We start from the raw sequence: 10481 nt of genomic DNA, 5'->3' as shown, positions 1-10481 counted from the left end.
AATTCTTTCCAGGCTTCTCCAAGAGCAATGTTGGGTTTGGTTTCTGTTTCCCTGAACACGGAAACAGTTTCTTGTCCAACAATATCCAGATGTAAGCTTGGGAGCTGCTGTGCTGAGACCCTGCCTCAATTGAGGGACAGCTTTGTGCTGGAGCCTGCAGCTTCTTCAGGCTCAGTGCAGCAGCAGCAGGAAACCCCAAGGAAATGGGGTTGGAGTGGATGCTCCTTTGTGAGACTGAAATCCAGAGGTGCTGTCCCTTTGGTGCCAGCAGGAAGGGCAGTGGGAAAACGGGAAGGGGGCAGCGGACAGCCAGGCTGCCCACCTGATGCCTTTGGAAGCACAGCTCCTGCTGCCAGTTCATGTCATGATAAACCCTCAAGCTCTAAGGAGTTACTGGTTCAGTGCCTGTAGTGAGGCTGGGGATGGAGGAGGAGGAGGAATGATGGAGGGCAACTCCATTGCTGCAGCCTTCAGCCCCTTGCAGCAGCTCAGGGTTGCTGACCTTGTTGTCATAACAGCTTATTTCTCCTTAAACATTGCAGTGGGAATATGGGTAGGAATGTTTTCTCCCCTTCCTTTCTGCTTGCTTTATTTGAACAGGTTCTCTTTCAGCTCTGCCTTTTCTGCATGGAATTGGAAAACCTCTTGTTATTGTCAGGTTGGATGGGGCTTGGAGCAAGCTGCTCTGGTGGAAGGTGTCCTGCCTGTGGCAGGGGATTGGAACTGGGTGAGCCTTAAGGTCCCTTCCAACCCAAACCATTCCATGATTTTCTTGTACTTTGCACTTGCTCCATATTTGTGTGTTGTACAAACCCTCCACCCCTCTTATACCCTATAGAAAGACTCCTAAAACCTGAAACCAAGGTGGAATTAACCACACCACAAACCTCTCCCCTGGCCTCCGGCCTGCTGGGTGTAAGCAGATCTGCTGCTTGTCTATTAGAGGGTGTTGAGACAAATACCCTGCTTCACAGGAAAAGCCCTTGGCTACCTGAGCTTCCAGATGAGGGATCTCCAGAGCCATTTATTCTGCCTTGCAGAAAACCCATAGCCAAAACTGGTCCCCATTAGCCAACCTGTCTGCTCGGGATGACGGCAGGATGGGCGCATCCCTTCTGCTTCCCCCTCTCGGGGTGCCTTTGCTGTTCATGGCTCCAGGTACTTGGGGTGCAGCCACTGTTTCGTGTAATTAAGCTGGAGTTGCAGAGTTCCCATTAATTATCCAGAGTCTCCTGTCTCTTGGCTTCTTGTCTGGGAGTCTCGGTCCTCGATTCCTGGTGTTTTGTCTGGGTTTGTAGGGAAAGGCTGCTCTGTGCTCAGCTTTTCTCCTCCCCATCTTAATGCAGGGTGAACAGGAACACCGGCAGTGGCTGTTTCCTTGCGGGCAGAGACAGGGCCTGGTGGCCAGTAAGTAAAGACTGTTCCTTGTGTGACACCCTGGGACACCCAGCACCACCGAATTCCCTCTTTGGTGCCCTTGCTTTCCCCCACCTTGTACCACCACCTCCTGCCAGGATTTGTATCCTTGGATCTGTGTTTCCCTTCTTATTCCACAAAGGATGTTGGTTCTTCTCATAAGCTGCTCTGAACTCAAGGAAGAGTCAATGGAGCCCAATAGGATGCTTCTGGTGCCTCCAACAACCCATGGGTGTCCTTCATTCCCCCCTCTTTTGGTATGATCTTGACTGGGTGTAGGTAACCACTGACTGTGTCTGGCACTGGCTCCTTGCACAAGGCCACCTCCAGGCAGGGTGTGCAATGCAGACAGTGGCAAAGGCAGCAACACATGGCTCCTCATCTTCCTGAAGCCAAGCAAGTCCATCCAATCCCACCTGGGATGCCCAGATGGGTTGAACTGGGAAAGCACTGGCTGCTGGGGCTCAGGGATACCTGAAGTAGGGTCTCTTGGGGGTTATCTTGTATATATGTGTATGTCCTTCACAACACATGGAATCCCAGAGTGGTTTGTGTTGGAAGGGACCTTAAAGCTCCTCCAGCTCCAAGCAGGGACCCCTTCCACTGGAGCAGCTGCTCCAAGCCTGTGTCCAACCTGGCCTTGAGCACTGCCAGGGATGGGGCAGCCACAGCTTCTCTGGGCACCCTGTGCCAGCGCCTCAGCACCCTCACAGGGAACAGCTTCTGCCTAAGAGCTCAGCTCAGTTTCCCCTTGGACAGGTTCAAGCCATTCCCCTTGGCCTGTCCCTACAGGCCCTTGTCCTAAGCCCCTCTCCAGGTTTCCTGCAGCCCCTTTAGGCACTGGAGCTGCTCTAAGCTCTGGCTTTCTGGGATGTGAGTGCACGCTGCTGGGTCACAATGGGGTTGCTGTATCTTTGTCCACGCTTTGCTTCTGGAAGTGATGGGAAATCTGAGCTCTGCTACTCCTTTTCAGACACCTCTTCTGCCACCTCCTCTTCCCAAGTTACCCCTTGGGGGCTGCACTGTTGGATCCAGATGGAATGATGCTTATCCAAGCTGCAGGGAGCCCAAGCACCCACAGCACCTCCTTTGCTGCTCCATAGATGGGTGCCTCCCTCTTTGCCAGCAGCGAGGGCTCGAGGCTCTTCAATGGGCTGACTGGGACCAGTGCTGTCACTGGCTTCAGGTGGAAGGTAAGAGCTGTGTTGTGTCAGCAAGGGAACGAGTTCCTCGAGCCCTGTCGCTGCAGGTGGCTTCACACCACTGCTTGCAAGGCTGGGAGGAGCAGTGCAGGGGGTAATTAACACAACCCTGCTAACTCAGCTTCTCCAGCCTGGGTCTAATGCACGTATGGGGAGGATGGAGCCAGCTCAGGTCCATGTGCTCGGAGGAAAGGGCATTTCAGGGCTAGTCCAGCCCCTGCAGATCCCACTTCCTGACCCGGATCCCTGCTTCCCTGCACCTTGTTTCTAAAGTCTTTGTGTTCTTCAGTACAATATGCAGCATTTGGCTTGCTTGGTGCTCAGGGAGTTAGTGGGAAAGGGCTGGGGCTGCCAGGGGGTCTCCACCATGGTCTCATGCGCTCCTGTCTGAAGTCATTTAGGGATGGAAGTGTGCACTGGAGGTGAACCAGGAGCAGGTTAGGAATGGTGGACAAGGCTCTGGCACTGCAGCCAGTGCTGAGCTGCACCAGGATCAGTGCTGCCTTCTGCCTGTGCCATGTTCTCCCTTCCCAACAGGTGACTTATGCTCTGCTGGCACTTGCCTGGGTGTTCATCTCTGTCTACATCCCATCTGGTTACATCCCACTGCCCTCGGCCTGCATGGCCTTGGCCGTGGCCCCTGCTCCCTGCAGGGCTGTCACTGCTGTGAGGCTCTGTTCTGGGAATATAGCCTTCCCTAGGACCATCCCTAGAGGAAGGGGCATGATTCCTCTCTTTTTCCCATGGCAGATGGTCACCATGCCCGGGTACCTCCAGTGAAGGTTTGGATGGGAGAGGATCCGGATGTACCTCTCTGATCGGATGCTCCTGCTCTCCATCTGCACCAAGACCCCTGTGAGCAGCTCCCACCCAGCTGTAGGACAAAGCCACAACTGATCCAAGGGTTATTTTGGGGCTCAAACCTCAAATAAAGGGCTGAGAAGCTGCTGCAGCAGATGCTGTCTGCAGCACCCTGTGTGTTCATAGGCAGACCCAGCAGTGATGCTTGTGTCCAGGTGGCCCTGATGGATGCATGGCTGCGTGTTAGGATACCCAGACACACAGTGCACTCACCTCGCAGCAGAGGCTGTGGGTGAACCATGCTCAGAGGCTGAGCTGGATCATCTGGGTTTCTCCATGCTCTGGCAGTGATGCTTTGCATAATTCCTTATGGTCCTGGCAGAGCCAGGGGAGCTGGGATGCATTTGCTGCTGTAGGACACATGGGTTTTCTAAGGAAAGGATTACCTGCAGCTGTAAGATGACCAAACCCATGCACAAAGTGTCTGATTTTCAGGGACTTTTGCTGCTGTGAGAAGAGTTTATCTGAGGTAAAACAGCTCAAGAGGCTGTGACGAGAGGCCTGGGGCAAGCAGGAGGGAGCCAGGCACAGACAGCCCTGGGGGCTGAGACTGAGATCAAGAGCAAACAGCACAGGAGCATCCGGAGGAGCAATCCCGCAGGGTCTGACCCGGGGTCTGCATTGCACTGCCTGAAAGGAACAGGCTTTTATGGATGCTTGGCTGCAAGAACCGTGTGTGTGCATTGGGTTTCTGCGAGCAGTGGGTGAGGGCAGGAGGTCCCATGCGTGTTTCCCCACGGAGCGGCGCTCAGCGCCTGGCTCCCTGCTCCCAGCTCCCTGCTTCCTGGGTGCAGCATCGCTCCCTGCATCCTCCTCCATCCTGCCGGGCTGAGCTAGGGGGGATGCTCTGGGTCTTCCTCATAGGGATGCGGAGGATGGAGCAGCTCACAAACAGCTCCTCCATCAGTGTGTAATGCGAAGGGAGAGGCTGTCCCTGCCGCTCAGTGCTGTGTGATGTGATGTGTCCCCATCTCCTTCCCATGAGCTGCTCTTGGGCAAAGCACTGTGCTTTGGGTTTAAAAGCAGGTTGCAGGGGAGAAGGGAGCCCCGTGTCCCTGCTGATATAGGGATACAGGTGGCAGAGGTGATGCTGGTGCGGTTGCCACCTGTATTTCCCTCTGCAAAAGCATGTTCTGTTTCCTGGAGGGAATTCTTCCCATAAAACTGATGTTCTTTATACCCTTATTTATGGCTTGAGAATCCTATGGGATTTCTCCTGAAATCAGCCTGGTGGCTTCTGGAGCACCAGTTCCATTGGCAAGCTTGGGCAGTGACACTTTGATTACTCCCTAAATGTCCTAATGTCCAGTCAACTGCTGTCACTTCCCTCTCTTGTGCTGCTCAGGAGACATCTCTCCCCTTGCTCCTTATGAAGACCCAGGAGGAGCTTGGGGGAGATGCTGGAGCATCCTTGTCTATGGAGCTGGTGTGAATCCCTCCTGGTGTTTAAAGGGAAAGGTTGGAAGCTGGGATAGGATTTCTGATGGGATAGTTTGTTCTTGCTGCTCCAAGTTTAGAGGAAGAAGTCCATGGTAGTCTGAAGGTGGGATCTATCATAGACACCCCTCTTCCCTGACAGAGCAGTGCTCTCCCATGCCGTGCTGTGATGTACCACATCCCTTTGCATTCCAGCCTCTCCATGGCTTTGCCCAGAAGGGATGGATGTCCTCTGCGTTCATTCCTAGCTTGGGAGACCGCTGTGGAGTCACCCCTTGCCTAACACAGAGGAACCTATGGATGACCTCTGCATGGTGCCTGCACCCATGGGAACCTCTGCGGTTCTCCTGGCCCTTAGCACAGCCCCACACAGTGTGTGTGGAGCCTGATGGACACTCCCTGGTGCCTCTTTCTCAGCCAGTGCTCCAGTTTGTTTGGCCTGATGAGTGCTCTGCTCTGAGTCACTCGGGATGAGACAGGAGAGCAATCGACCTAGAGAGGGGATTAGCTGGGCTCCATTCATGGTACATCACTCAAACAATGCCTGTTTCCAGCCCTGGGTGGGATGAGTGCCTGCAGACACGCGGGGTGTTGTCAACATGTCCCAGTGTCCCATCCCTGGTGGTGGCTGCAGCGTGGGATGAGAGTGTGAAACACACGGCAATGCCTTGGCTCTTCCTTTGGGGCAGGAAGATGATACAATCACAGACTGGTTTGGGTTGGAAAGGACCATCCAGTTCCAACCCCTGCCATGGGAATGATGCTCCCTCCTCTCCTGGAGTTTGCCCTTTGGGGGACCCCAACCTCCTGTGTCCCAGGCGCAGCAAAGTCCTGCTCAGAGATGGTGTCCCCATTGGCTTGGGACACGTCAGGAGAGGCACAGGCATCCCAACCTTGGCAAAGAGGCTCCTCTGTACCCCGGATAACTGGGTCCTGCCGAGGCTTTGGCTTCGCTAGCTGTTAAATCCAAGCTGTCTCTAGAGCCAGCTTTCATTGGGAAGGCATTACCTGTTGTTGGGTAAGAACGAGTTTCCAGGTGAGGTCACCAGTGCAAGCAGGGATCTTGCTGGATTACGAGCCCTGACTTCAAAGGCTTCTCCTCTCCTTTTGCAGTTGAAAGGACTTATTTCATGACTAGGTCATGCCTGCTTTTAATGAGCTTGTTGTTGCGTTTGGGATGTCTTATTAAGCACCCGCTCACATGCGCTTGTCTTCTTTCCCACCCTCAGCAGAATGAGCAGGAAGGGAGGTGGGGAGACCTCAGCTTCCTCATAGCAAAGGCTTAGACTCATTTGCAGACGACTGCAGAAATGATTAAGCATTGAGAAAGCCAAGAGCAGCAGTTATGAAATAGCTTCTCCAGGGCTGAGTCTTTGTACTTGGGCTCTGGAGAAGCTCAGAGTCTTCTATGGAAGGCTATGGCTTTCTGGCTGGTGCTGAGAGGACAAGTGATGGATCCCTCCAAGAGGGATGCTGGGAGCTCCAGGAGATGCTAAGGATGCTGACACTGTGCTAGGGAGGCTTAAGATCATAGAATCCCAGACTGGTTTGGGTTGGAAAGGACATTAAGATCACCCAGTTCCAACCCCTGCCATGGGCAGGGACACCTCACACTAAACCATGGCACCCAAGGCTCTGTCCAACCTGGCTTTGAACACTGCCAGGGATGGAGCATTCACAACCTCCCTGGGCAACCCATTCCAGTGCCTCAGCACCCTCACAGTAAAGAACTTCTTCCTTATATCCAATCTAAACCTCCCCTGTCCTGTCACTACAGTCCCTAATGAAGAGTCCATCCCAGCATCCCTATAGGCCCCCTTCAGAAAAGCTGTTTTGTGTCCCCGCTTTAGGTTGCATTGGGAGGCTGAAGACCTTTGGTTGGGGCTTTTCTGCCTTGCAGGTGAAGCTTGCACTGCCTGAATGGCTTTGCTGTCCTCTTGTAGAACACCATTGCTTGGTGTTCTGTGTGGTGCCAGGCTCTGGTTGGATTGCATCTGTGGTGGGAAGGCAGCAGAGGAGCCACTGGTAGAGGTTTGCCATGGTCACACCTGAGTTGGCTCCTCTGCAGCAGGACATTCCAAGCCTGAATTGCCACTCAGTATTGGAAAGGGCTCTCCCAAAGCCATGGCCAAGCCCAAGTGCAGCTGAGGACATGCAGTACCTCCCTTGGGAATGGCAGGAATGACTGTGGTGTAAAGCCTGGTCCAGATGTTGTGGAACAGTCCCTGCATGAAGATCCTCAAGATCATGGTGTAAGTGCTCTTCTGGTTAGCTCAATGGGTGATTTAATCAACGTTATGCCTAATGGTGTGGGTTTATCCACTAGGAAACAGCTTTCCCGTTGTGCTGGAGCTGGATATGTGCTGGTTTTCATGGCTGATGGAGCCCTCCTGAAGGGGCACAACCTGGTTCTCCCATTGCATGATCCTGCCTGGCCCCTCTCCATCACCTGGTGCTGGTCCTGAGCTCCTGGAGCAGCACTGGGAGGAGGAAGGGCAGAGGTGTGAGATGGGAAACAGCATCAATGCTCCCCATTACTAATCCCAAGCAAGTGCTCCCGCATGACCAGGCAAGAAGGCTCTGTTGGTTGGGGGGTGGTTTGTGGAAGGGGTGTGAAGACAGACGTCAAACCCAGGCTGATGTCTTGGCTGTGGGAATCCATCACAGCTCCGGGCGAGGGTGCGGAGCTCTCCTGCCTCTTCCTGCCCCTTCTGGCCTTGTTTCCTTCTCCAAACAAGGCTCTTGAGCAGATAACCCTGCAGAGCACTGGGGATGGCTGAGCTGAGCTGCAAGTGCAGACATGGTGGTGGCACAAGCACTGCCTGCTCTGCCTCCTCCTTTCCTCCCATGGCATCGCTGCTGTTGTTGTGCCCCAGCTCGGGGTCTCTGCTTCCCATCCTATTCCCATGCAAGCGTGACCAGACCTCCCTGTGTGGGTGCAGCCTTCCCATGGGTGGGATATGGTGGTCACTTTGGGGTGTCAAGCATCTCAAGCAGTGTGGTGCCTGAGTGAGCTGCAGGCCTGCGTGTGCTCCTGGCATCCCTATGGGATGTGATGCAGGCATAGGAGATGCTGGGGCTGGTGGAGGCAGTGTGTTGGATGGAGCTGATCTGTCCTACTGTGGCCAAGCAGAACCCTCAGACCTCCTCCAGGGGCTCTGCAATGGGAGCTGCAAAGGCCAAGGGATGTGCTGGAGGATGCATTTGTCTCTTTCCTGTTGGGGTTTAGGACCTTTGGGCTTCTCCTTCAGGGCCAAAAGCATCTCCTTCCATTTGCCTGTGCCTCGATTTCCTCCTCTGTGCAAAGCCAGGAGGTGACTTCTTGTTGGGGAGCAGGTTTTGTGCTCCATGATGGGGCTGCCCCTGTCTGTCCTCACCATTGAGCAGCTGCAGGGGTTGAAATGCTGCTGCAGCCATCAGGGATCAGGGGAGCACCTTCCTCTGCCTCACCAGCACCCACCTGAGCACCTCTGAATGGCTCAGGTGAGGTGGTGCAAAGCTTCCCTATCCATCAGTAAGGGCATTGCGGGTACCAGCAGCACCTCAAAGTCCCTGCCCCATGGAAGAGATCCCCTCCTGCCCCAGCAGCATCTTTAGGCTCCTGCCACCTTCCTGGCTGGTTTGATGGCCCAGACCATTGAACTGCAGCTGGGGATGGGGGAGCTGGTCCTTGCCAGCAGCACGGGTGCCAGGAGGGTGAATCCTGCCCATTAGAATGTGAAACACCAGCTACAGCCACCCTGGGGTGCTGGTACCAGCCCCATCTCCAGTGCCTTGTACAAAGCATGGCGAGATGCCACTTGGGAACAGGGCACTGGAACTGGAGGTACTCGGGGCAGCTCAGGTCAGGGTCTGATCCTGCAGAGGGCTGAGTATCCAGTGCAGGCAGTGGCAGCACTGATGCTCCAAAGCATCCCGTTTCTGACCCTTACATCCCCCTGTCTGCATCCAACTGAGTCCAGTTACATGTGACTGGAGCTGCTTGTGCTGCTCTTCGGAGGTAGGTGGCCTGTGACACCCATCTGCAGCTGGGACATGTGGATCTCATAGGGGACCCCAGCTCCAGTGATGGCTTTGGAGGTATCCTATTGGCACAAGCAACACAACATCCTCTCTGTGCCCATGGTTCTGATCACTTCCCTGCTGTACCGCTCCTGGGGAGCTCTCTAGGAAACAGATGGCACCTTCCCTAACCCCTGTGTTTCCTGTTCCATGCACAGACTGGCCTGTACTGGGAGCCCTCTCTGTCCAAGTCTGCCTGGGCTGGGACCTTTCCCTCTCCACCATCCTGATGCTGATGGTCGCAGGGCTCTACACCATTGCAGGCAGGGTACTCAGTGTCTGCTGGCCTCAAATGGTTCTTCTTTGGTTGAACAGCAGCACTCACACTCCTGCTTTCACCTTATTGCTAGTACTTTTTGCTCCTGGGAGGTCTTTGGGGGTTTATATTCAATGGGGATCACATTCCCTGCCCTACCCAGGCAGTATCTGAGCATCCTTCAAGCGTCAGCTCAAGCGATGACTCAATACTTGACCTCTGCTTTGTCATTATAGCTTTCCAGCTGTAATAACTCCTCCTCCATCACGTAGTTAAGTGCTTTCTTGTGCATGTACCTATTTGTACCAGCAATAATCAGGGCTTCTCCTATTACAGGACTATTACTATGGAATCTACAGGCTGGAAGCCCTTTACTCAGTTCATTTCCCTCCCACTTGCCCTGCCTGCACTACAACTGCTGCCTTCCCTCTGCAAAGCTCTTGGGAATGTTTCTTGCCTATTCCTCTTGCAGGGTCAATCCCTGTGGTTCCATAGGGATCTGGAGGCAGTGATGGAGATGGAGTTGGAAATTGTGGGTTCCTGGCTTTCAGCCCCACTCTTAGACCATGGGGCCCTGCATCCCTGGCAGCCCTTTTGGTTATTACTGTAGGTGGGACATTCCCTCCCCTGCAGTAGATTCTCCCTCTCTATCTCATCCCAGGCATCAAAACAAGACTCAGTTTAAGCATATCCAAACCAGGGTGGATTTTGCCAGACTTTGGTTTTAAGCAAATCCCATCTTAGGCTTTTCCCTGCCCACAAGGCTTGTCCTGATGCAAGCTCACTTCAGTGTGTGTGTGATCATTGCATCACCCTCATCCCAAGAGCATCCCTCCAAATCCCAGGCATGGCCGGGGAAGGTGCAGCTCTGGATTCCTGGGATGTGAGTCGGTGACTGAGGTTGAAGCTGGTTCAGTTTGAGCCCATTTCCTCCAGCTCCACTACCTGGTAATGCTTTTGTTCATGTGCTGAGTAACTGCTCTCTGGCTGCATGAGCAGCTCCTGGCTTTGCCACAGGTCCAGAGAGAGCTTGGGATGGAAAGGGAAGGATATTGCTGGTCTAATGGCCACAGGGGATCCCAGTAAGCATCAGCTGGGGAAATAACTGTGGGGTTGGGAGAGCTGAGGGGTGTAGGAAGGGGAAACCTCTACAGTGGTTGGACTTGATGATCCTAAGGGTCTTTTCCAACCTAACTGGTTCTATGTTGCTGCAGGAAGGTGGGATGAGACAAACATCCTGAATGTGG

At 54.0% G+C, this 10481-nt stretch overlaps 1 protein-coding gene across 1 annotated transcript in view; it reads left to right on the top strand.

The window, feature by feature from the left end:
• The first annotated feature begins 442 nt into the window (after nucleotides 1–442).
• SLC5A10 (solute carrier family 5 member 10) overlaps nucleotides 443–10481 on the top strand; it is a 36024-nt gene continuing 25985 nt past the window's right edge. Inside the window, 7 exon segments of the mRNA XM_034065825.1 lie at nucleotides 443–553; nucleotides 1321–1407; nucleotides 2520–2609; nucleotides 3156–3216; nucleotides 3370–3473; nucleotides 7839–7848; nucleotides 9137–9241. Of these exon segments, the coding sequence (XP_033921716.1) occupies nucleotides 443–553; nucleotides 1321–1407; nucleotides 2520–2609; nucleotides 3156–3216; nucleotides 3370–3473; nucleotides 7839–7848; nucleotides 9137–9241 (568 nt within the window).

Source organism: Melopsittacus undulatus, chromosome 8, assembly GCF_012275295.1.
Source record: "Melopsittacus undulatus isolate bMelUnd1 chromosome 8, bMelUnd1.mat.Z, whole genome shotgun sequence".
Lineage (NCBI taxonomy): Eukaryota > Metazoa > Chordata > Aves > Psittaciformes > Psittaculidae > Melopsittacus > Melopsittacus undulatus.
The sequence above is the reverse complement of the archived record's forward strand: the minus strand, read 5'-3'. Positions and strand labels throughout refer to the sequence as shown.